Source organism: Nesoenas mayeri (assembly GCF_963082525.1).
Source record: "Nesoenas mayeri genome assembly, chromosome: 3".
Lineage (NCBI taxonomy): Eukaryota > Metazoa > Chordata > Aves > Columbiformes > Columbidae > Nesoenas > Nesoenas mayeri.
The window spans coordinates 112,386,558-112,414,557 of record NC_137544.1 but is presented as its reverse complement, the minus strand read 5'-3'; the positions used below and the strand labels follow the sequence as shown (position 1 = coordinate 112,414,557).

Sequence of the window (28,000 nt, the reverse complement as noted above, 5' to 3'; positions counted from 1 at the left end):
AGCCATTTGTGTTACATCGGTTAACATCCTAGAACACTGGGGGAGGGCGGGGTTTGAAGCAGCTTAACATTAAAAATAGGATGTTCCCAAAAAACTTACAACTGATGCAGCATCTTCTATTCTAATTTTACAGGAGCTGAAGCATATTGCAAATACAACTCAAGTTATTTGGTCTTAAAAAAAAAAAAACAGAACACCTTTAAAACCAGATTGCTTTCATAGCAATATTGAAGCTGTGAGCTGAGAGCACACACATACGCTCTGCTGTGTGCAAACACACACATGGAGAACCACACTGAGCACAACTGGACAGCCCATTGAGTATTTGGATTACGTATGCGCTCTTCTGAATCCACGATAGCTGTAATTTTAAATGCTAGTTGCCTTTTTTAAAAAAAAAATCGACACGGTTTCCATGGAAACCCAAGATTCTGCACAATCAACTGACATTTATTACTCATGGTGCTGTGAAAAGTTCTCTAGTGAAAGGGCCAAATTCCAAAACCTTTGCTCAAACATGCACATACCTAATCAAAGCCAACGGACGGGGGAGAACGTGGTTTAGAAAAAGGGTTGCGGGGTCAAGGTCAAGATTTGAAAAAAATCACATGACAGATTGTCATTCAAAAAAAGTTTTAAAATCATTCTTTGGTTTACTTCCATGATTCTCAACACTGTCTGAAAAGCCCAGAGACAGCCACATGAGAAACCATAGCCCTAAAGCAAGCCCATAGCATTTTAAAATCTCGTGTATTAAATGTTCAGAAGACTACAGGAATTCAGAGTACCCCTTACATTCATGTCCCCAAAAATCTAGTAACTGCTTAAGTGCATGCACTGAGGCATGACCGGCATGCCTGTAAATTCATATTGTTCAAGTTAAGAGTAAATATAGCTGCAAAAAACCCCACCCACCTATAATTAAATGGTCATTACTAGCAATACTATAGTGACTGTCTTGTTATTAAAGAAATGCAGACATGGTTTCTGCCTGTTTGGCTCGCTCGACCAAAAGGAAGCTGTCTGCTCGATTTAGAAAGAAAGCAAATTTTAAGAATCCAAGGGAGTTTAATGTTTCCATGTTCCTGGGGTCAATTATTAATGTAAAGATGTAGACAAATGGCAAGTACATGAAAGCATATCTCGTACATTCCAAGGTTTGGAAGTCGAAAGCAGATCTTAACTTCCTTACGCTTAAATGTTATGGTAGGCTTGGAAAACCAGTAAGAAGTGATACAACATTTCCATGAAAAGCAAAGTAGAACTAAGTCTAACTGGCATTCGTATGCAAGCAGTTCTTGCTACGCTTTATGTAAGGCAGATTTTATTGCGAAGATAGTTACCAGTCTGCTAGTAGGAAGAAAATACAGGCAACTAAGAGAAGATGGCTGATAATTACTAGTGACAACTTCTATTTTTCTGAACAACTCAGCTTTAATGTACTTTCTGGTAACAGCACTTTCATCACTGGTTTTCACTTCCTTCCCCATCCCACGTTAAGTATCAAAAATCAAGACTGGACAAAATGAGTTGTGGATATTGACCAATCAACAACATCTCATATTCCGATGTTATTTTTAACTAGATCAAATATAGGCCATTCTTTATAACCTACTGCCAGTGGTTGCTTATAAATATCTGCTTGCTGCAATAAACACGGGTCATCAAAATATTCATTTGCAGTAACTACTTGGCACTAGGTTAATATACTTGTAAAGTTTAATGGAAGTGCTTCTGATGTACATACAAGCACTTAAAACATTATACTTTTAACACTTAGTTTTTGGGGTTTTAATATCTACAGTTACAGTTTTCACAAGCATTTCTGAAATCATTAAAACTCTTCAGAAGTTTAGAGGCTCCTGTCTCAGCACATCTACGTTTCTCAACAATTACATAATAGCTAATTTAACATTCTTGCTCCCTATGCTGAGACAACATAGTACCAAAATTTAGCTATAAAAAGAGGCATTTTTGGTCAGACTGACCCCCATCTGTCCCTTAACAGAAAAGCAACACAGCTCAAACCTGTCTCCTCCCTCCAGAAAAAGACACCTAAGGCCACAAATTTACATTTGCCAGAATATCAGGTGTGTTTCTCTGTTTGTGGCAACTGTGTACATGCCCACTTAGAGAAATACAGTATGAAAGCCCCACCACCACCGTGAAGGACAAACCACCTCAGAACAGTTTAGGCAGCAGTGCGTATGGAACCATGTTAAATCGAAACCGTGTGTTAAAGCCATTTCAGCTAGTTTCTAACAATATTTAATCAAAATTCCTAATTGCAGGAAAGGAAAAAAATAATCTTAATGCAGAGAGAGGCAAAAAGATGCAAAGATAACCACCACAATGACCCAATAGCAAAAGCTCCTGTTTCAAGGTTTTCTTATGCTAAAAAAGGCACACAACCCCTTGTGAACTAGAGACAAAAGCTAGCGGTACTACAGCAATAAACCCAGAAGAAAAAGCCTACCAGAATTACCCAATTGCCTACTGGGAAGGAACAATGAAGTAGACAGGCTGCTCTTGCTCTGTTTTGTTTGCAGGGAAGTGGTCAAATTTAATAGTCAAATTTCGCCACATTAAGAAACATTTAACAAAAGCTACCCCAAGAAACCAGAACAAAACCTGACCTTTGGGTCAAAGGCCACAGACAGGCCTTTCCATAGCATGTAGCTGAGTGAGTTCAGAGATTGGCAATGAAAGAAAAAAAGCTTTAGACATGTGATGGGAACAAGCTTTGGGATTTATCGAACAGTCACACCAAGCTTCTCCAGCACACGCACTCCCTTTTCTTGGTATTCTTGTCGGGTCATCCAGAAGTTGTCTTTGTCTTTCATGATGTCTGCTAGAACTGCACCACCCAAAAACACCATGTGCTTTCGACGAGGCGGATCTTCAATTCGGATCTTAAATTTCTAAGAAAAAGAAAAGAAACCGTTACTAGGATTCCTGAAACAAAGCCGTTCAAAATCAAATTGTGCTTTCCGACAGAACAATGAAATGGAAACTGTTTAGTGAGAACAATGCAACAAGAAAACTGAAATGCTAGCATAGGGCACTCTGTGTGAGCTTCCAGCTTGCACAACCAAAGCAAAATAACTACTTTGCGCTGGAAATTATAGACAGTTATTGACACTTTCTTTAAATTATACTTTCAGTGTATCCACAAAAACAGCCCAGGAGTCAGAATACAAAATTAAAGACTGTATTTCTGCATTTCATGAACATGGTAAAGAGTAAAATATAAAATACTTCGATGGCTAAAATTATCAGAAGTTGCCAGATCATAAAAATCACAAAATATTTTAAAATCATACCAAGTCTTAGAATGGCAGATGGGACAGGTTTTAAATTTACACATTCTAGATGAGCTTAACCAATTAATATTCCCTTAAATTCTTGGATGCTAAAGCTCTAACCCCAAGAGCAAAAATGAGTACAGTCAAAGCTATGTGTGAAATACTGTTTTAGACTTAAAACATTCTGTGCAATTGAGTCATTCCGCATAGCTGCATAAGATCTTTAGAGAACACTGTGTTAAGAACCAGGGAAGTTCAATTCAGTTCAACATTCGAAACTTCACTCGAAGGAATTTTCTCTGTAAATATCTCCTCCTTGAAAAGCAGAGAGCGCTACAAGGCAGCGTTACCTCTGTAACGTGCGTGTGGCTGTTGTCTGCTTATCACAGTAACCAGTGAACAAGGGAAATTTATTCTACTTGAAGGCATATGAGAACTCTAGCCTTTGAGTATTTCACTTATAGCACGAGCCAAAACTTTCAAAGATTAAAAAAAAATATCATTTTTTGCTCAACGATGAATTTCTGAGCCTCAACAACTCAAAAGCTTCATTAAACCTACCTTGCAAGTCCTGCCCTAGCAGTTAACAGCCCATTTTACATTCAAACTAACCCAAGATTTCTGACTACGTGGTTCCCTCTAGTGGGGACTGAGGATAAACCTCGGCCCCACACAAGTAAAGCAGCGACTCGGTGCCTACCGAGAGTTTTTCCACGTCTCCTTTCAGAACTCGTTCCAGGTAGAGCTGTTTAAGTTCCCGCTCCAGTCGCGACGGCAGCCCAGGGTACATGGTGGACCCTCCAGACAGCACAATGTGCTTGTAGAATTCAGACCTGAACAAGAAAACAGGCATTCTGGTGTTATTTTGTATACTCTATAGTACAAGTAGGTACGTGTACATACAGGAGAACAAATAAAAATCTAACAAACAGTCGCTACACAAAAACAGCTTTTGTGAGTTTGGCAGACTTGCTTGTGCTTTTCCAGGTGTCCCACAAAGCAGCATTTAAAAAAAAATAATAAAAATTGCACTTTCAGGATTTTATCCTTGCTTGTTCATACTAAAATAGTCAAGTTCCCAGAAAACCTGTTGAGTTCTAAGGAGTCTCTCAGATTGATCCCCACTCCCAGTCTGTCTTCCCCAGCAAGTCTCATGTCAGTGTTTAAAGCAAAAGATGTTATTTTGTTTGAACACAGTTCTCACATCACCCTGTACCCTGGTGGAACAGGGTTCTGTTCTTACCTGGTATCAATATCAGCAGCCTGGATGGTGTTAAACAGCAATTCAGCCACACCAACCCCCTCTACGTTGATTAAGTGCGGCTGGAAGAGAGCCTCTGGTGCCTCAAACCGTTCTCCACCGACTTTGATAATCCTGCCATCTGGGAGCTAGGGAAGAAAAAACACCATTTAGAAGACTACTTTTAGCTACTTAAGATACTAAACAAACCAAGAGGAAATAACCTACGCTGTTCCCTAATGTTTTAAAACAGGAAATTGTTGATAATTATCATGACTGCAAGAAGTACTACTGAAAGAAGACACAAATTCTTCAATCATTACGTGATTCACTTAGAGACATCAGGGACCAGATACATCGATACCAACGTAACAAACATTTCCTTGCAACACAATATCCATCTAAAAGATGATCTCACAGCAATGTAAGAGTAATGCTTTCCTCTAAGTTCTTCTCTTCCATGTGTGATCACAGGAAGTTTCCACTGAGAGCAAGTTTGCTGCTCTTGTCAGCAGATACCAGTCTCATATGTGTCACTGCTCGATCTGACATGCTAGAGTAAGCCCACTTTCTCTACAGTTCCCAGACTATAATATTCAAATTTCAAGGATCTACAATGACAAAAATGAGTACAAAGTCATATGGTAAATCTGAAAAAAAACAAAAAAAAGCACTTTAAAAAGTTTTCCCAGAACCAAGTAATCTCATTTTACAGATTCCTCTGTCTGGGAAGTGAGCTAAGGCCAAGAAAAGAAATTAGAAGCAATCAATGCTTAATGCTACCTGAATTTAAACTTATGAAGTTTAAGACAAGAAAAGCTGTCTCAAAACACTCACTGTGTAGGATTCAACTAGTACTGTGGTCTCTAGTGCCAGTTTCTGCTCCTGTTCGATGTTGTATCCCACGTAACACAGCTTTTCCTTGATCATGCGAACAGTCTCAAAATCAGCAGAATGGTTGAACGCATACCCTCGCAGTAAGAGGAGCTGGAGGGAACACAGCAGGTCAGCGGTTAATGAGAGGAACAGTCCGGATCCATTTATCAGTACGTGTGTACATTCAGACATGTATCTTTAAAACTTTGTCTCCTTTTTTTAACTGCAAATTTAATATTCAGTCAAATCTGTCACAATTCATTATTACTAGAAAATCAGAATAGCAGCAGCATGACCCCGAGTGGGAAATTTTCTTTGTCATCACAACTTTCAGTGTAACTGTTACAAAGACAAGTGAAAGATAACCCAAGTAATTCTTATGTTTAGAACTTCAGTTCAGAAAACTTCAATATTAGAGTTTAACCATAAAATTTGTCAATCCAGAGTGTTGTTTGTATTTAAAAAACCCAAACAAATAGTCTATAAAACATACTGTCTTATTTAATAATCACGCAGGAATGGCTACGCTATTTTCCACGCAGTAAGAAAAAGTCTTTCTGAAAACAGGTGAGTAGAACTATTAGAATACAATTTTATTTTTGTTTTATATCAAGAAAGACAACTTACCAATAGTATTAAATATGATTTAGATAAGGAAACATAATAACGATAGACTGAAGCAATACCGAGAATACGCTTCTTTATGTCATTAATGTGAATAATACAGGAAAAATGTAAAGTGGTTTCTTGCTATCAAGGGATTTTAATCTGAACCAATGTGCCACTGATAGCAGCCTCAACCTTACAAATTCTTTCCTCTTACCTTAATGAGGTACCTAGTGATATCCCTCCCAGCGATGTCTAACCGTCTGGTGAGATGAGGGAGAGAGAAACCTTCATAAACTGGGCAAATATGAGTTACACCATCTCCAGAGTCCACAACAACACCAGTCAACAAACCTAAATGAATGGAGTGGGAAAAAAAAAGGTATGATTTTTATTAGCACCTTCATAAATAGAGCAGGATAGTAGCAAGCTTAACACATTTTCTTTTAAATTGTAATCTTAACATAACCTCAGTTCCCCCAGCCATCATTTGGGGAAAAGTAGTCACAATTTAAAATTCAGTTGTTTCCATTCTGCTGGATTTTAAACTTAAGGTTTTCACAGGAGCTTTTAAAAAAGTATTACCTCTCCTTTTTCCTAGATCCTTATAACTACCACTCACAATTTAATCTGGCATTTTGACATATTAAATTGACATCTTAAATTGTACTCTAAAGAGAAGATCATCAAATGCTTGATGGGCCAGAAATTCCTCCTTAGATTCAGCTGTGTATGTGTGATCTTATACTAATTTCTCAAATATGAAGAAATCTAGAGGTATTCAGGCCACAAGTTTACCTTGTTACAATTATGAGGACTTGATTGTTTGACAAAACAATGCTTTCATAAGGTTTGCACTATACAGCACACATTTAATCTTTTTCCCACATAAATAGTATTATGCTAAATCAGATCCACTTTTGTATACTAAAGAAATTAACTCCAGTTAAAAAAATTACCATAAAACCATTAAATTCTAAGGTGTACAAAAAAGCTATCATAAGCATGTAGAAACAGAAGTTTCTATACTTCACTAACAAAATGAGTAAGAATCAGAATTTATGGTAAAAATTCATTAGAAAACAAGTTTTATAGTTTCTCGCAAGTCACCTAAAGCAAGGAAATCTATTTTAAGGGGACACCTTAAAATAACGAAGGGACATTTACTCTGCAGTGACAAGGTACTTTGGGTCGGTAATTTGCTCAAGTTTTGTGAATAGAAGGCAAACAAATTGGTTATTTGCCTTGATTGAACCAAAGAACAAACCTTGGTTCAGCTGTGTGATGAGATCCGCAGATTTATTAGTGAACTGGAATAACCGTCATGTAAACACAACAAGCCTTGCAATGGGACACACGCAGTGAGGAAGGAAACAGTCACAGGGGACTACACCAAACTCCAACGACTTGTGAGGAATTGCGAACAAATTTCCTTATTAGAACTATGTTTTGATACATAAACCCCTTTGCCTTTAAAAGGTACATGAGCGCACAACATTCCAGATAAAATCAACAGCAGGCTTAAGAGAGTTTCAACAGCAGCAACAAAACGTGGTGCACTGAAATGAGGCACGTCTCACTATGTAATTTTAGGCACTACTTTAATGTAATGTAAATAAGTAGGATGTTTTAAAGTTGTGGGGGTTTTATTAATTTATTTTAACTTTCAAAAGCAAATGTTTATTTATGTGCCACTTGGTTTTTACATCTTAGAACGTCTTCAGCTTTCTTTTAGGTGATAGTTTGTGGAAACTCTGTGGACTGCTCTAAGTTGTTTTACTTATTGTTCTTCACAAAGTAGTTGAGCACTATACGGTAAAATACATGTAAAATTACAGTAGAATTTAAAACTGTGTATGTTAGTCCATTAAATACTTATAAAGAAAAAAAAAACATGGCGGGGGGGCAGAGAAGGAAGAGATTTGCACGGACCATAGCAAATAATATTAATATTCAGGTCTGCAAAAGTGGTTTTGGTTCAGCTACTTTTAATGACTTGCATAACAAAACTACCCTTCCAGTATCCCATCACTTTTGCTCTTAGACATAGAAACTAGTGCACAAAGATATTTAAATATTTCCTGCTAGGTGACAGTTAAATACAGCAAGCCACGAATAAACAGATGTAAGAAGTCCTGTTATTAGAACTCCTGTGCTTGCGTTATTTCCTAAAATCCTGGATGGATTGCAGCCAGCAGTAGAATTTCTATCAAATTCAGTGAATCCGCTATTTTCTCCTCAGGCTGAGGATCATTTATCTACAGCAAAAGAATCAACATTTTTTTTTAACAGACTGCAAAGTCACCTGCTTGAAATTCACTTGTAATCATGTTTTCCTTTATCAAAAGCATGTCGCTAAGGCTAAATGACTGTATCCTGAAACAATGACAGTTTTGATAAACCAGGTTTTTGCAATTACAAGCATGTCTCCACCGTTGGTCCATGAAAATGCTGACAGTGGTACCTGTCAATAGTTCCTCAAAACAAAAAGCGAGCCCATAAGACAGAGCTGAGCTTGTTTGTAGCAGTGCTGAATTAAGCCCAAGACCTGTTAATACCACATTAGAACTTTGGCTCAGCAACATATTTATAAATTAAATGGATTTTAAGTTATCTTTGCCTACCTTGAGCATACAAAGTAAGAACAGCCTGAATGGCTACATATACCCCAGAAAACTGGTATGTCTCAAACATAACCTGTAAGATGGAAGCAAAAATTAACATCCAAACCAGGCCAAATACTTACACAAAATGTCATATATGTTTGAAAACTGTATTTCTATAATCTTGTTCTTTTACTAATCAAAAACACTTTCCAAGAAATTTCTACATAAACATTAGAAACCCACTTGCTTTATGGCAGTAAGTACCACATTCAGTTCTATACCTTACCTGTTCATACAAGATCAGCCATTTGAAATATTCCACATCCCTTCAGCAACGAAAGTGAACGCTTAAAAGAAACCCACACATCAATTTCTGAAGCTTTACTAAGCCATTTTCCAAAGTGCTTAAGGAGTGGGAGGCAGTACTTGTAGACCAGCCAAGTATTTCCTTAAGTGTGACTTGGGAAGGAAATGTTTGTTAAAGGTGTATGCTGTAAATCTAATGAAATTCAAGGGTTTTTTTGTTCTTCATATCAAGCCCTACAGACTTTGTACAACTGCAGATTATGCCAAGACAAGACCAAACAGACTCCTAAGCATATGGGTCTAGAACCAGTCCTCTGTCAGAGGTTGTTCTCTTGCATCTGGGCCTTATTTTCCCCTTCTTTGAAGCACAACTGATGACAAAATTCTAAAAATCAGTGCAAAATCCACTACAATTGAAATAGTACAAGTAGGGCTACACGGTTACCACATACAGAAAAACCACAGGTTTGCAGAACGTTACTGAAACATGAAAAGTAACTGCTTGTCTCATAGATTAGGTTCTCCTAACCACTAAACTAGTTTCAGTGAAAAAACAGAGTCTAAGATTAAATGATGCAGAGTTTATAGGATCTTCTTTCTAAACACAAAAAGGCCAAGTAAACAAATCACACTGTACAGCAGTTCTCCCCTCAAAATGCTTTACCAGGAAAAAAGGTTGAACTCTGAGTATTCCAGCATATACAGAAGTTTTGCTTCTGCTGTTCTGCAGCCTCCTGAGCACTTCTGCAACTTCCAGGATTAGAAAGTGATTAAATTCTAAGTACTCCCACAGCTCAAGTAAAAGATATCTAAATATTTTTTTTAAGAAAAGCTGATGCCTGACAATTTTAGAATTCTGAACTATTTAAAGAACCACCCCTGCTAGAATACTGTGATTTTAAACGGCTGGCTCATATCAAAAACCTGATCCTTGCAAAGTCAAGTTAATTATTCATAGCTGTATTGAGCACGAGGCAAAACCCCTGGGAAGAGTGATGCCGCTTTTTTCGGGATATTTGCTGTGTGCGCGCAATACAGCAGAAGTCAAGCAGAAAGGAACACAGAGCACCCTGCCAGGAGAACATCACGCTTTGGGTTTTTATAAACCCTCAATGCGAACCGGGTAATATCAAAAGAAAAATCAATACAGGAGTCGGGTGCATGGGCTAAGTGTGAGCAAGGCATTTCCAAGTTGGTTGGTAACTTGCGTACCGGCCACAATTTAGCACATACGCAATCCCTTCAGAAACAAGAAGCAGAAGTGTCTGCCAGAAAAAGGAACAGCTTGAAGGGCAGCAACTCAAAAAGAGATCTCATTTGAGTAGTCGTTGCTTAAAACCAGCATTATTCCAAAGGATGAGTCTTTCGAACAACCTGAGTGCTTACAAAATAAGAAACTATTTTAAGAAAATCCAAATTATCATCTTCGTGCAACAAAATTAATATCCAAGTGGCATTAGTTACTGCTTTCACATGTTGTACTAAAACATAGTACACTGCAAAATCACACTGCAAAATCCTTTTATAACCCATATGCAAGATGTTGGAGGGTTGTTGTTCTTTCTGTCAAGACATCTACGTCTGTTTTATTTGACATGAAAAATGCCTGGACACAGGACATATATGTTAACAAATCTTAAGATGCTAACACTGAGCAGGATGTTTGGAAAAGATTCTACTTGTGACAGCAGCTTTTGGATTATGTACCAAGTGATGTTCTAATTTGGCATGGAAAGGACAAACTAAAAATTGGGGAAAAAAGGATAAAACACACTAGGTTGGGATTACAAGAAGTGAGTGTGCTTCAGTATCCCTACAGCTACGTAACAGGCAATTATAGTCTGGCTGCTCCCGACCATACTACAGAACGAGAATGCAGCAAGTAACTGGAGGCAAACAAACAGCAAACACTCAGTTAAGCTGAGGAGCAACCAGTGTTTTGTACACACTATGAAAGAAACAGCACTTTTAAAATATACATTTTACAATATAGCTGTCATGTGAACACTTGCTGCTGTCACTAAGTGGCTGAGTTTGCTGGCGCAATGGGGTGAGGAGGGAGAACGACTGGAAATAGAATGAAGTACAGCGTAAATAATTATATATCATCTTGATATGGTCCAGATGACTGAGCTTTTCTTTTAAAATGCTACTGTACTGTATCACAAAATGCAGAGACATTATTATATTTACTGCAGGCTTTAGGAAAAATCTTAATTCAGTCCTCTGCTTCATACCGGGATAGCTTCCCTGAAAAGGAGGAGTCCATGTCAAAACCAGAAGGAGTATAAATATGTGGCAGTTAAAAACTAAACATTGCTAGATTTCATAACATCATGATCCATTCAAAATATTAATAGAAACAATGAGCTTCTGCTGAACTCAAATTTAAATTTACAAAAATGGATTTTAGGCCTCCCTAATCCTCTGGATCATGATTAAGTATCTACAATCTCTGGAGTGATTTTAAAAAAAGCAAATATAGCAATACTAATATTTTAGCAGACTTCAGAAGCCATACGAGAACTTTCAATTTATGGTATATAATTACTTGATCCCAGAATAATTAAATCCCAGCCTTTTGTGTTTAGCAGGAAAACAGAAACAAGAACACTATTGCAGACAGCTGAAAAGCAAAGAAGCCTGAACAGGAAACTCAACATTCCCACTACATGGAGGCCACCCAGAATAATCCACTATGTCCATCACACCACAGCTGACTGATATACAATAGAGTGTATTACTAATGCTGCATTACATAATACTTAGGCAATAAGTCTCTAATGTCCACAATTGCTAAGAAATGCTGAATTTAGATTGTACAGTTTGATTTTTTTCACCTAAGTTTTTCCAATTTTGCTTGCTCCTAAGTCACTCAAAGAAAGATTAGTGCAAATATATTCACCATCACATTGCAGAAAGCACTACTGTAGCTGTGACAACAAAAGGGCTTAAAAGGAAAGGTCAGCAGGTAATGATAAAGGTACATTTTTGTTAGACTAAGCAACAGATTTGGGAAAAAATATATACACACACAAGCTTTCATATTCAAAGTTCTGATAAATGGCTAAGGTTTCAGACATAGAATCAATTTTTCCTGCCCCATCAGCTACTCTTACAACACATTAACTACATTTTTGTTACACTGAATACTTAGCTGAATTGGAAATACCTACGATGCTTGAAGAAGGAAAAAAAAAAAAAAAAGGAAACTAAACTTTTTGTTCTCCTCAAATATTACTGCTCTTCAAAATTGACTTTTTGTTGTGTAGCACTAGAGCTAAACAATATACATCTGACAACGTGCTTTAACGCAAGGTTCAGATGGAGCTCAGGTTGCCCAGGGCAGCACTGTGAGACAGAGAATCCAAGAACCAGGCTTTCCTTCTTAGAAGGCTTTCATTGATAATCCCTAGCATTAATCAAAGATTACTTACTTTGTTGTCATCACACCTTGTGTCTCAGCTCCCTCCAACAACACTACTCCATCTGGTAAGCACCGTCTTGCTCAAGCCTCAGTCTCCTCTGAAACATGACTGGCTTACAGAAGTGTAAGTCATTCACAGTAATTACCATTAATCCAATAGCTAGTAATCAATGTATCTTGGATATATTAGATAAACAAGTATTTCTATTTCTGTGTCTTACTGGTGACACGGCTTGAGACAAGAAGCCAGCTCATAGCTTTTGAATTACATGGGTTTGTTTGAATTTCACCACAACGCCTTCATGACTATGGCTGAGGACAAGGTTTGGTTAGAAAACAGAACTGCTTTGCCTTACAGAGTTATTATGTGTTGCAAGAAGTTAAAATCTCCTAGTGATGCTTCAACATCAGTATATATATCAGTTTCTACTAGACACACATACCTCCACAATCTTCTCTCTATTTTTAGTTGGATTCATGGGAGGTTCCGTGAGTAATATTTTACAATTTTTTGTGTCAATATTAAGTTTTTCTGGTCCAAATGTGTAATCCCAGAGGTGCTTCATATCATCCCAGTTCCGAACGATGCCATTCTCCATCGGATAATTCACTTCCAGCATTGAGCGTAACTCACTTGCCTCATCACCCACCATGAGATCCTGTAAAGTTTTAATACAGAAGCATGTCAGAGCTTGCCGAGTTTTCCAAACATGAAAATCCTCAAGAATGCCAGTGAACACCTCCAGCCTGTGTCCAACTGTCTTCTTAAACAATACCCACATTTTGGGATCATTTTCAGACACTTAGGAGAAAAGTAGAATATATTTCATGTAGTATTTAAATTTGGTTGTTACCCATGCCAAACCTTTTCCAAAATACTTTGTTAATTCCATCGTCCAATTAACCTTAAGCAAACCAATAAACCCTGCTACAGCTGGATACCACAGAGACCTCTATAAGCACAGATGTTTCTCCACTGATGCCTCCAAAATTCTTTTATCAAATACTAATTTCAAAAGGCTGAGATGCAAAATAGCACATAAGGGTAGTAGGTGCGATCGGCAGAATACTTTTCCATGCATGTTGCAAATTTCTGTGCACAATACCAAAAAAGGAATAATGAGTGGTGAATAAGCATACTGAACAGTAGCAAAAGCAAATAGGAGATTAGAAGTTCCACACTAGACATTAAAAGTAACAATGGTTTACATATTGCCTGTGTCAGTAGAGTGTGAAGAGACACATCTTAATATAAAATATACCCTTGTCTGTTCCATGCCAAAACCCCCAGTAATGCATTTTTACACAAACACAACCAACTGATGCATAGTTTGTATAGGCATTTCACACTGATTGAGCAATCTGTTTATTAAAGTTAGTTACACAAACATTGCACATTCAAATTAGTAGCATCGTATCTCCTCCTTTCCCACGTATTTCCCAGAGGAAGTATGCATGTTTTCTAAGGAAACCTTAACTGACTTGCTCATATTTAGCCTATAAAAACGTATTTCTAGGTACCAATAGCACCACGCTAGTATTATATTCCTTTCATTGCAAAAAAACCCAGCTGCTTCATACAACAATATGCCACTGCAGTTTGCAGTTACTGTGGCACAGAAAACTCTGAAGTGAGGGTTACTCAACCTACTATTCAGTGCTAGGGGAAAAATGATGCACAATGAAAAATCCAGCGTCTGGTTTATAACACCCTTTTAAAGAAGTAACCTAAACTATATAAAAAGGAAGTTAATTGAAAATAGCTTAAATCAAACCATTCCTCTTCCAACCCCTCTCCCTGACAAGGCATTTTGTTTTCCCTTGCACAGTAGATCACTGTACAGAAGTCGAGACTCTAACACTTTAAATCAAATGTACTCTACTGAAACCATACTATGAAAATCACACCATGCAGCCACATTACTCCTGAGAATTTAAGACGACAGAAACTCCACCAGTTAGGAAAATCCCAAGTCCTTTTTTTTTTGTGCATTGTTCTTTGAGGCTCTATGCTGCTCAACAGGACGCAGCCCAGGAAAAGCCGCTATTCAAATGTGCAATGAAAGTTGCACAAAACTTTCACATCCTTTTAAAACAAAGTTAAAGGGTAGATCAATTGTTCTCAAGAGCACTCCAACAAACACGCACACTTGGCAGGTGAGGAGGAAGGAGGACAGCACAACTGCACTTGCAGAGAGGAACCCGTATGACATTCAACGTTGCCACCACTTTGGTACTCAGTAATATTTGTCTAACTGAAATCAAAGTTTTTTCAAGCTCTTGGTTTGTAATGTTAAATATAGCAACTTCTGCTGTTAAAGGTGCTGAGCTCAAGTTGATCTTTAAGAGTTATTCTTGCATCTTTCAAAACTACAGGTTGTGTGGCATTTAGAAGCAACACATAAAATATTCTCATTAATTAGTTGCTAGTAAACCAAAGCAATGAACAACTTCCAAAATAAGTATGTATTCAGATGTAAAATGTAGGACAAGACAAAACAATGAATAGCATCAAAAAATAACATAACAGCTACTAAGTCCCATCAAGCAAAAATGGCAAACAAACAGCATGGGGGCACCTCACTTACCATCTTTTTGTTATTCTACTTCAACAGGTCAAGAAAGGTGAAGAAAGAAGGTAGAAGCAAGAAAGTCAGAAAAGGCCTAAATGAAATTCTCAAATTATTTTAAGTACACAGCAGAAATAGGTTGAAAAGAGATGCATGTACAGCGGGAAATGGTCCGAGTTAGTTTAGTTAGGGCCAGACTAGTGTTCTCAGGACGTCAGACTGAACTGTCTCTTTTAAAGGGCCCTATTGCTACATGTCACTGGCGATTCATGTTTACACTTCTTACATTGCAAACAAGATCAGTACATCTGCTTCTTTCTCATAAATAAGAGTCTGTGCATAAATATTCTGTAACACTGGAGTCTGACCCTGGGCAAGGTGTTTATATGAACTAGACAAGACTCCGCACAAGGCATTTTACCATAACTAGCTCTGACAAACACTAAATTTAAATTTTGTTTTAAATATTCTACTTTAAATACACAAGAACTGAAACCTGTAACATAAAAGCATTCACCTATAAGCAGGCTAATCTGTTCATGTATCTTGGAACAAATACCCCAAAAGAATAAAAGAAGAGATATTTACTGAACTTATGGTACCTAATCTCAGAATGTAAATGAGCAATCATGAAGTGCAGTAGTAAAAGCTGTGTGTCAAAGCTCTTTCCCTATAGCGAGCCACAGAGGTAGGAAGATAATTAAAGCAGCTGGGAAGCACTGGGAGAAATCTGAAGTGTAAGTCTACGAACATTGTCCAAAATTATACTAAAGCAATTTTCACAATTATTGAGATTTTTCCTCCTTCGATTAAATTTACTTTGAGTCACCTAAACTGTCAAAAGCCACAGGATAACCATCAGCACCACTAGGACAAATCTATTTATTCCGCTAATTGTGTCAGAGGAAAAGTGCGTAGAGTTTCTGGCAGCTGCCTTTGCACAGGCAGCACCAAAGAGGCTGGTTGGAACATGTCCCTCTTCCTCACTTCAAATCCACAGACTGACCTTCTCCAGGCGCTGGCAGAAACGGAGCAGAACTGTAGGACACTGACTACAGCTCAGCAGGTCTGATCTGCCCTAAAATCCTAATTGTTTTAACTTGTCAAAGCTACTCATCAGTCCTGCCTTCCTAAGAAGGTTATTAAGCCCCAAACCTGCTGCAAAGATTAATATGTCAGTAAAAGCTACGAGTGGTATGTATGCTTCTGGTTTTAGAGTTTTAATGTTGCAATATTAAGCAAAATAACCCAAATAATAACTGATTTTTTGTGTTTATGTCCTGAACTGGGGACACTGTAAGAGAGTAAGCTATAGGCCTGCTGCCGGCTCAAATGAGAATCCAGAAAGAATACACAGACAAAGCAACTTGAAATCAGTAACTCAGTAGCTGCATGATAACCACTGTTTGGCTCAGCTTCCAGACTCTTTTCACATAGTCGCTGAATTTCACAGGAAGGGCAGCTTTTCTGAATAGTTTTGAAAAGTTAAACTGATAATCTTCTTGACAGCTTCATTTACTTAGTTTTAAACTTATCCTATAAGAACTTGCAGTGAATAGCTAGAAATAAATTTTGCAATAAAACTCATCTGCTAAAATAGTTGTGTTTGGTTTGTTTTGTTTTGTTTTAAGAAATCTGCAAGAGTCTCACAAAGAAAACCAGCACTCATGCTTAATAAGTCTTTATACTGCATTATCCTACTGGGATACCTGAAGTATCTGTGGCAGGGATTTCTTCTCTTGACACATTGTTTCCTTAAGAAAGAGTGACAAGCTGTTACACAGAAGATACTACAACACTTCCAGGAAGAATCTAGACACAGTTTATACTCTCTAAAATACACCCATGTGATCCATGCTGAAGCAGAAGACGGGCAACACAAGCCAAATCACAGTTCACTGGTTCTTTCGCACTAATCTCACAGCAACTAACCACTTCCACCTCCTATCTCTCCAATTCAGCACTGTCATCTGTAATTATATTAAATTATCAGATAATCAGAGGATACCAAAACTGGCAGGACAAGCTCTATCAGATCAGCTGGAAAGAAAACATGACCTTAACAATGAGATTCCATGCAAGAGAATTTTTCTTGGACTTGTAAATCACTACATAACTTCCATAAAACTTCACCAAGACTTCCTTGAAGAAACTGTCACACAAAGTTCAAGTAGATATCTGAAGAAACATCTCTCCTTAAGTCTTGCAAAAGATTTCTTCTCTCTCCTTACAAAAAACTCCTGTCTACTGTGAAAGATCTCCATCCTTTCAAGCAAATTGTCCTAGCTGATGTAAGGTAAGTGGTATTCCAATGTTAAAAAAAAAAAGAGCACATTTTGGAAAGGTTGGAAAGGTCTGATGTCTTTCATCCTCTTGTCTTCCCCACATGGCCTTCTGCTGATAATACTTTTTCCAGGCAGCAGCAGCCATCAGATAACTGGAGTTCTCCTTGTCACCCATAGATTCTGTACATAATACAGAAGGCTGACCAGATTTTATTTTTTCTTTTAAGAAGCTGCTGCTCAGAAGCAACAGGGAAGGCAAAATTGAAAGCCTGTACATGTGTGGTTCTACTTGACCTTCAGTGGCCTAAGTGAGGGCTTCTGCATCACCTCCCACTTCTCCCTCGAGTTCCTGCTTCTGCCTTGCCCTCAAACTGGAGCTTCCTCAATCGTCTGGTGAGGCGGTCAGAACTCTGCCAGACAAGGAAATCACTCTTTTTCAGCTGGATCAGCTCACTGAAGTGGCTCACCACGCGACTACACAACCAGTACGGCCAGCACAAGGTGAGAATATGTGGCTAGAAGCAAGAAAGGGAGGATGTGACCACAGCAGGGCCATGACATTTACTGAAGCCTGTACTGCAGAAGTGACTACTAACATTTGAAGCATTTCTCTGTAAGTATAAAATAAAGCAAGAAATTATAGCTCCCCAGACTTTAGAAAAATATTCTCAGTGGCTCCCCCCCGCATTCCAAACTTGGAATAACACCTCAAAATGAAGCAGTCTGAAGAAAGCCTCTCCATCTCTAACTGGTGTGGAGTACTATCTCTACCGACAGCAAAAAGAAAACAAAAACAACAGAAACAATGAAATGCAAACACAACCAAGGTTAAACATCTCATACAAGATCACAGATTATTAACTGTGAGCAGAAAGCAAACAGTATATAAAGACCTGGAAGCTCCAGCAGTTCTTCAGCATTGTCTCAGAACCTCACAGCACAGCTCGGTGACAAATATCAACCACTTCTATCCAATTTCTGCCTTCCAATCTTGAGATCATTTACATATTGGCATTTGAAGCCCCTTTTTGCCCAGAACCACTTGAGCCCTACCTGCTGCCTCCTCAGCCCTACTATCTGAAGGCCTCCAGTGCTTTAGATTATCCTCTTAATAACTTTGTAATATGTGACAGGCTAAAACCCAATACAGCAATTAATCAAGAGATAGCAAAAAAACATAGAGGGGAATTAAGGAAAAAAAACATTTCCAAACATTACATAAAAGTCAAAGGCTGCCCTGAACTTTTAATCCGTCAGAAAGGAATAAACATTTTTTAAAAAGAAAATTACCTTGATTTCAATGTTTCCCACTTTGGCAGTTGATCTTATAATGGGTCTTCCAACCAAAGCTGGAAAAATGTGCTCTGGAAAATTTGAGCCTGCATAGCCACATTTCACAAACTGAAAAAGAATAAATATTTTTATTAGAACATGCATCACTTTTCCTTACTAACAAAGATCTGTTTGTGAGTAAAGAATTAAAAGCCCAGATTTAACAGCGTGTGCCCCATCAGAAACCAATTTGATTTATACTTTCAAATCAAATGTACATGTTTAAGATAATATGTAGACTTGTAACACTGAATTAAAGTATCTTCCAGAATGTTTTCTGAATGAGATTGTCAGATTTTTGAGAAATAGTAGTAAACCAACTAATGACATTGAGAGCTATAAAAAAGTCCAGTGTATTATTCTGGATTTCCTGTCAAGCTATAAAGAAGTTCTCTAGCAAGCTGAAACACATCATCTTGTAATGGATCACTTTATAGAGCTTACCCAATGAGACCAAATTAAATCGCCTTTCCAATTAGAGCACATAGTAGCCTAATGAATTATATAACAGAAAAAATAAACAAACGAACCAAACAAACAAAACCAAATTAAAAAAAAAAAAAATCCCCACCAAAACCACACACCTTGTGAATTCAGGTGTTATGCTGTTATAAACAGAGTTTAACAGTGAACTAGCAGATTGTGCAATTCAGACGGATTTCACAGAGTTTCATAATTTTCAGGGTTTCTTGTAAGGATAAAAATTCAAGTTTGCAGTAAGCACTTCTAAAAACAACAGCACAACCAAAACCTCAGCTGATGGTAGTTCACACCAAACAGGACACTCTTTCAGAATGCTTGTCACCCAAATATGTACGAAAGGAAGCTTTATATCACTAGGGCACAATATAGTGTATACACTAAGAAATCAGTGAAGATGAACTAAGCATTAAAAGAAAAATTAAAAATACAGTTACTGGAGGAAGCTCAGTTGTAAAACGAGAACTTTAAATGTGTCAGCGAGAAGTTACAATTTTAGCTGGTGAGGAGCAGCAAATTGTGCTCTTTGGCTATCCGACACTGACCATAGAATCACAGAATGGTTTGGGTTGGAAGGGACCTTCAAAGCTCATCCAGTCCAACCCCTGCCATGAGCAGGGACATCTTCACCAGATCAGGTTGCTCAGAGCCCTGTCCAGCCTGGCCTTGGATGTCTCCAGGGATGGGGCATCCACCTCTTCTATGGGCAACCTGGGACAGTGTTTCACCACTCCCAGCACAAAAAAATTTCTTCCTCATCTCTAACCTGAATCTCCTCTCTCCTAGTTTAAAACCATCACCCCTTGTTCTGTCGTAACAGGCCCTGCTAAAAAGTCTGTCCCCATCTTTCTTACGGGCTCCTTTTAAGTACTGGAAGGCCGCAATAATAAGGTCTCCATAGTGCCTTCTCCAAGCTGACCAAACCTTAATCTCTAGCATGTCCTCACAGGAGAGGTGTTCCAGCCCTCTGATCATTTTGGTGGCCCTCCTGATGTTCACATACCGTACTCTAATGTTTTGCTGCAGTTCATACAGAGCAGGTTTCGCTTTTTTGGATGCGCACTTAGCGTACTGTGCTACACCAGCATGCCAGAACAACATCCCGCAGTCCCAGACAAAACATTACACATTTTCATCTGCAAAGTTACTCAACCATCTGGGTGTAACAGCAGTAGTACAGCAGCACAGGATCACTCAGGTTGGAGGGAACCTCAGGAGCTCTCTCATCCAACGTCAAGCTCAAAGCCGTCAGCACTGAATTCAGATCACATTGCTCAGGGCTTTGACCAGTTGGGTGTTGGAAGCCTCCAGTTCACAACTTCCCCGGAACCCTGTGCCAAAGCTTTATCATCCATTTCGGGCTGTATTAAAAGAAATCTGCTATAATTTCCCAAACATTCACCAAGTTTTCTGGAGGTCTGAAGGCTGCCACTGAAACAATTATCACAGCAAGGCATACAGCTAATTGCAGCTGAGAGGAATTCTGCCATTACACTAACGGTAACTTGAAGTCACCTTCTGTTGCTCAAATTATTCGCCTCACTGTAGTCAAAATGGCACCTGTTTTGAAAACAAATTTATAAAGCCAGTTACAGAAAGAGCCAAGAGAGATTTTAATTAAAGTGAAGCTAATACAGAGGGGAAGGGAATTGTTTTGTTTGTTGTGACCCTAATTTCTTTCACCCATTCAGTGCTTGCTGTCTCCAAAGGCAGAGCTGTTTGGAATACCCAAAGAATGACACCATGCATACAATTCTTTATGCTCATTCTACTTCAATCCATTTTCTCCAAGAAGGCAAGTCCTTATCAACTCTTTCGCTTATAGGCCAGAAGCACCTTGGAGTTACATAGATCTTATCTGATTATTCAAGAATGCAGTGCTGCTATGAGAAAGCAAGAAGTAGCCACAAGCATTTTTGGATCACACTACCTGAAATACTCCACAAGACTTCACCGGAAGTTTTATACCAGTTTTATACCAATGGTGTCCACGTTTACTTTTTTTTTTAAATAAGCCCCCTTTCAGACTTAGAAAATTACTGCATTCAGGGCAATCACACAATTTTTGTTGCGACTACAACATTTAGGTAGGTTCATTATAAATTTAATTGTACAGGACCTGGTCAAGCAAGAAAGAAGCTCTATAAAGCAGCCCATACAAGCCCTCCCAAATAAATTGTTCTGAGTACAACCACGAGCACCTCCAGGTAGCCCATGCACCTTTACATCCATATACTGAACTCACAGCTTTTCCTCCTTTTCTTTCCCCCAGCACAAAGCAACTTCCCTACCTGTCATCACTGTTGGGTAAGAGAAGTGAGAGGACCAGTAACACCTAAATGAATCTTTACAACCCAAGGTACTGGAGCAGCCCTCAACAAGCTCCGCTAGCCACAGCTTTAATTTCTGCCAAATGGACAATAAATCCTGACGTTTACATATAGCAGTCACTGAGATACATGACCAAAATGATTACTGCATAAAATCAATAAGTATCTCCTGGCAAACCTTAAAAATACCTCTAAAAGTCACATGCAACTGTGCTGACCTAAAAAACACCAACATACAAAAATACTATTCTAAGTTTTTTTCTATTTGAGCTGTAATAGTAACTTCCAGCCCCCCCTCTATATTAAAGCCATGACATACCTTCCTGGGTAGTTAACTATGTTGGCAATTAATAAATCTTAGATTTTAATTGCAGATTGTCATTTCTCCAAACAGCCTAAAACACAATCAAAACCAGATTTAATCTACGTGAACTTCAATTAGCAAGATTCAGCTTGGACATTCACGGTTCTTCTTCCCTACTTCTTTCAGGCCAGAACAGAGAGTCTTAAAAAAGACATTTGCACGAAGTCTGGTAAACTCAACAGTAGACAGAAGGGGCAAAACTTTAACTCTGCCTCTTCCTCTTCAAACTTGAAATTTACTCCCCCAGGCTACATGAAAATTTGGTGAAGATGATAACAAATTAGCCTTGTACATAAGTTTCCCCATCAGTGAGAGCATCCTCATTGCTGTGTTCTCCCTGACACAACATTGAATATTCAGCTGTTTCAGTAGGTTCATGATGATGCAACATTGGAAATTATGGCTGACGAACCAGACGTGGAAAACCTACCAAGAGGTAAATGCACCTAAGAAACACAAACATATCAATATAATAGATCTTGAACAGCTTTATATTTTTGAAGGTGTACAAGAAAGATAAGATACTTTGCCCTTCCTCACAGAAGATCATCCAAAATCTTCAATTAAATGTTATGAAGTCAATAGTTTGCAATATAATCAGCTTCCCTTTTCCAGTGCCAGATATTACTCACTGTTCTTTCCACTCTCAATTGGAAGCCTTCTAATAAAATTTAAGTAGAGTGCACTTGTTTCTCTTCTGTCCCTCATTGTGCACACCCCCTGGAACAATTACCAAATGATTTCAGTACACCATATCTCGAACAATAACACCAACGCTCAATGAATTTATGTATCTTTGTAAGGAAGCCAAGAGTTCATCATCATTCATTTCTGCAAGCATTTGATACACATTTCGAATGTTTTAAGAATAGCTACTTAGCTTGCCTGTGTGCAAGGCCACGGATGTAAGAAGTTTTACCATATATAGTTTTTTCTCCATTTCACTGTGGTTTATACCGACTCTTTCACTTCCTACTGAGTCATCGAACAGTAAGAACTCGTATGTATAAGTGCTCTTTCAAACAAAAAGAATGAGGAAGCTCACGAAGTGGTCACATGACAAGTATTAAAATGAATACTAATATCCTTATCAGGTCTCTGTGCTTGATTCTTTCCGTTGATGCAACTCTCAAACACCCTAAACACAATTAGAGCAATTTGACCGGCCACAAAGTCACTTACGATCGTCCTATACCAATAAGAACATCCACCTCTAATGCTCTAGACCTCTGAGGTGCCATCGCCTGCCTCTCTGCCACACTCCGTGTCGCAAGAACTTCCTCCTCGTCACCTCTTCCTCAAAGATCGGTTGCAGCCAGAGACATTAGATGTCCTGCTGCAGCATAATAAGAACAGTAATTTTCAAAGACAAGTCTAAAATTAAAATTGCACCTGATTTTTCTAAAGATATTCTCCATTTTCATGTAATATTTCTGGCACCTGGCAAAAGATTTAACTTCAATCATGGTTTTAAGTATGACATATAACAGTGTATCAGAAATCATTTTGACATAAAGCATCTTTTATCTGTCATACTGAAAAAATATCATAAAAATACTGGTTTAACAATATAGGACTAGTTGATAATCTCAATACACAGTTGAGGCTCGAAATATGTATTGGATGGAATTTTCTTCACTTTATTTATCCCAAGTCAACCTAAATATTCCAAGCTTACTGACTTAACGATTATTTCTTGATACTTTACTCCCCTCAACACAATGAACTCTGCAGCCAGGGTACTTCCATACATGTGTTGTTCTGCTTAGAGATGGAACACAACCCAAAGCTGCTGAAGTGATACGAGTCCGCTGTTATAGTTATTTATATCACGCTGGTACAACTCACAGAGGGGGAAAAAAAAAGTATAATTCCAAGATGTCTCTTGATTTAAAAGCACAAAGAGATGTGTTACACTGTACAAAATCTGTGTTGCAAACCCAGCTTGGGAAATTGGGTAAAAATAATGGCTTCAACCCCACGGCCCACACTGCTGACATTACCCGTATACTAAACATTTTACAACCCAATGATGTATTGCTATGTAAAGGATCATGCTACGGGACAAAGGTTTAAATGTTTTGTTTGGTTTGGTTTTTTTGATATGGGCCTGACAGTAAGAGTATTAAACAATAATAATTTAAACAAACAAAACACCACCACCCACACAAAAAAGCTTACATGTCCCTTTGTAAGAAGAAAATTGTAAATGCCTTCTTTTTTTCTTTCCTTTTTCTAAATGAGTGCAAAAACCACTCAAAGGCTCCAGATCCGATGCCAGCCCTATTAAAGATTTTTGCTTTAGGAGGAAAAATGAGAAGACATCAGAACTGTCAAATGTGACGTTCTTCCTCAACCTGATTAGAATATCAATCCAGATGCTAATTGCAAACCTCCCTAACTCGGGATGCTGAATCTCTAAGACAATGGCCTTTGTTTCAACTATTCCCTCTTGGGCTTTAAAAAAAAAAAAACAAACATAAAATCTTTATTCCATGTGTTTATATTAAAAAAAAATCACTTCCCTTTTTTTTTTGCTATTCAAGAGATCTTTACATGCTGTCAGCTTTGTTAACTCTTTGCATAATATTTTTTACTGGGGGAAACCCTGGATTGCTAAATAAAATTACCAAGGGGAAATATCCACCTAAAGCATCTTATCTTTTTGCTTTAAAATGGTATCTTCTCCACTTCCTGTTGAGGCGCCTCACAGCCTGCGTACACTGACAAAAGGATGACTTTCTAGTGGGTGCTCACACGGTCACAGAGAGCGGAAAAGGTGCAAGGACGAGGAGAAAACCTTTGGGGGGGTCCCATGATTAAAAAAATGCCAATTTTGAGTATATTGCAGATCGGGAAGGTATGGAGGAAAGGATGCTGCTCCAAAAAACCCCGCATCGTTTCCCTAAAGCTAATAATCCTGCATGCATAGGACACATCCCTGGTTGCTCAGTGTATAATGGGCTCATTCAGAATTTTTTAAAAACGGGATTTTTTGTTAAGCGCCCGTTGCTACAGAGAGGTTGGCTCCAGGCGTGAGAGAAACAAGATATCCACCGTAAGACAGCAAAATGCCGGGGGCGGGGGGGAGGGGGCGCGGGGGGGCACAGCACATCATCTGCGCACCAGACACAGCACCCAAAACCCCCGCCGCGGCAGGCGCTGCTCAGCCGGTTCGGCGACAACCCAACAACCGGCAGAGCGCCGGGACCGCCGCTTCTCCGCGCCGAGCTCCCGCCGCCCATTCATTCCGCAGGCCCGCACCGGCCCCTCGCACCGCGCAGCCGGGGCTGCGGGAGGGCGGGCGCGGTGCTCGGCGGCCCCGGGCAGCGGCTGGGCGCGGTGCGGCAGGCGGCCGGGCCCGGTGGCGGCGGCGCAGGCCGGGCGCGGCCCGCGGGCGTGCCGGCAGGAAGCCGGGCCGGGCTGGGGGGGTGTCGCCCTGCTTCCCCTTCCCCCCCCCCCAGCCCCGGCAGCAGGGCGGGTCCCGGGGCCGGAGCGACTCACCCCGGTGCCGTTGTCGCACACCACCACCTTCCTGCCCAGCGTGTCCATCCCTGCGCCGCCGCCCGCACCGACACCGACCCGGCCGCTCCCGCCGCCCTCAGCCTCCGCCGGGCCCCCCCGCCCGCGCGCCCGCCCTGCCGCCCGCCGCGCGCGCACGCCGGAAGCCGTCAGAGCCCGCCACCGCCCAATCAGCGCGGCGACACCCCCCCCCCCTTCCCGCTCCGCCTGGTCCCGCCCCGTTGCCATGGCGGCGGCCCCGCGGCCTCGCAGGCTTCACAGGCCGGGGCACTCCCGGCAGGAAAGCGGCCCGAAAACCGAGCGAAACAGCCCGATTTATTTATTTATTCATTCATTCATTCATTCTTTTCGCGTTCCGACGGACGGACGGACAGCGGCGCAGGAGCGTGTGCACGGGGTGCCCGGGGCAGCCGTGTCACGGGTCCGGGCGGGAGCGGCGTCCCCGGTCCCCGAGGGCAGCAGGCCGCAGCCCGCCGTGAGGGGCTGCCCGCCCGCTCCCCGCACACTCGGCTCACCTGCCAGCTCTCCTGGCACAGAGCAAAATTAGGCACCCTTTAAGGAGCTATTTGCCATTAATAGGACGCTGAGAGGGGATCTTATAAATGTTTATAAATATCTGAAGGGCGGGTGTCAAGAGGATGGACCAGACTCTTTCAGTGCTGCCCAACGACAGGATGAGGGGCAATGGGCACAGACTGAAGCACAGGGGGTTCCTTCTAAACATGAGGAGAAACTTCTTTACTGTGAGGTGCCAGAGCCCTGGAACAGGCTGCCCAGAGAGGCTGTGGAGTCTCCTTCTCTGGAGACATTCAAACCTGCCTGGACTCATTCCTGTGTGATCTGCTCTGGTGAACCTGCTTTAGCAGGTGGGTTGGACTGGATGATCTCCAGAGGTCCCTTCCAACCCCAGCCATCCTGTGATTCTGTTAATATTGTGTTATTTTATAGCTCGTCACCCTAGAAGAGTTTTTACACTCCCAAAGAGGTTTTGCCCAGGTCTGCTCGGCGCATGGTTCGCATTTTTCCAATGGACTCCAAATAAAGGAAAGAATAAATACAATAAATCTGTTTTGCCTCTGGTGGTCCACGATTTTTGACTCGTGTTCCTCAAAGGTCCACTGACTTCCATGAAGCTTGAGAATGCAGGAACAAACCCCCACCTTTTACTCCTGTGCCATGAGCTACATGAGTCTGCTATGAACAACAGCCTGTTACAATTAGGCATAGCAGAAACAATATAAACGCAAGGGGTTTTTAATAGTTATATGAGTTATGTAAATAATGGTGGTTGTGATTTTTTTTTTTCCAACTTGAACTTTACAGATTAGTGGGAAGAATCAGAAATTTTTAAAATCCAGAATATAGGCCATAATATTTGACCTTTTTTTAAAAACAAAACAAAACAAAACAAAACTTAAATCATAACCAGATATTGAGAATGAGGAGAAGACAGAGTATTGCCTAGGAGGGTGAAGAGGCTATGGAAACAAACGTGGACTAATCCAGTGCCAGCCAGCTCTAATGGAAGGACACTCTGGAACCGTAGCAGCTTTAGCTGGGTATGAATTGTTTTCTAATACAGACATGTTTATCATTCATATTTTAATATATTTTTCAGGGCATGACATCTTGATATTTATACAAGTAGATCCGTTGCTGTTTGATGCCTTATGCATAAAGCAATTGCCTTAAAAGCTTGGTTTTTGTCCAGAAAAAATAGTTAAACTATGTATCTGAAACCACGCAGCTTGTTGAACACAGCATCAAGGGCTCAGACAGGGGAACTACGCCCCGTTTACTGTTCTGCTCTAATTCTGGACACATCACTTAACCTGCCTATGTCTTAATTTCAGTAAACTGGAAGTGATGCCATGCCATATCATACTAATGCTCATGAATAAAGCATCTGCAATCTCTGAATAAGAAATGTTTGATGTTGGGTTCAAATCTTGTGTTGATCTGACAGACAATGCTTCAGCTATGCCTCCTCATGTACAGAGATGGCAAAATATACACTGAGACTAACTATGTTTTAATTTGGCAGACCTGAAGAAAAAAAAGAGCAAACTGAAGAGCAAACTGCCTTCACTAACTCTTCTGAGATTAGATATTCACTAGATCCTTATATAAGTTGAAGATTGTAATTGTATTACATTAATACACATCCCCTGTAACTTATATCACATGGGCCTTTTCCTACCTGGGATTTAGACTATTAGATAAAGAAAACTCTCTATGACAAAGGCTTATTTTGAGAACTACAGTCAGAAATCACAGCGTCATTAAAGTCACTCAAGAAATAGCAATATTGAAATCTACCGATCACTGCAAAATAAATGGTTGATTTTCTGCTTCTAGCATAGCATATAAGATCACATATCAAAGTGATGCATGTTCTATACTGGAAGTAGATCTATTAAGGAGGAACTTACGTACTGCACAGTAGAGCCAGTAAATCCATCGCTGTTCTTGCTACCAACTCTTGCTGTCAGTCGTTGGATAGCCTTAAAAGATTTTTGTGTTTTATTAAAGGTCATGTACAATGCAGGAGAGGAAATATATTGTGGTTTGAATGGAAATCTATTTTAAAACTTACTTTCCCAGTTTAGTTGAACTGAGATATTGCTGCTTGTTCTAAAGAAATAAAAAAAGCAGTGTCTGTAATAAGAAGGTTGCAGAGCATGGCAGCAACCTTGTTAGTAACAGGGAGGGAGGTTTTGTTGTGGTCTGTACTTCTCAGTGTCATTTGCT

The 28,000-nt window shown here is 39.7% G+C and overlaps 1 protein-coding gene across 1 annotated transcript; it reads right to left on the bottom strand.

The window, feature by feature from the left end:
* ACTR2 (actin related protein 2) lies at positions 1-25,328 on the bottom strand. Its single transcript, XM_080342211.1, has 9 exons — positions 25,232-25,328; positions 18,512-18,622; positions 12,810-13,025; positions 8,652-8,724; positions 6,245-6,381; positions 5,383-5,532; positions 4,549-4,694; positions 4,006-4,138; positions 1-2,921 (listed from the first exon to the last, which is right to left on the bottom strand). Exons 1-9 carry the CDS (start codon positions 25,277-25,279, stop codon positions 2,751-2,753), a joined length of 1,185 nt encoding a protein of 394 aa, XP_080198337.1. The 5' UTR covers positions 25,280-25,328; the 3' UTR covers positions 1-2,750.
* Positions 25,329-28,000: the final 2,672 nt, after the last annotated feature.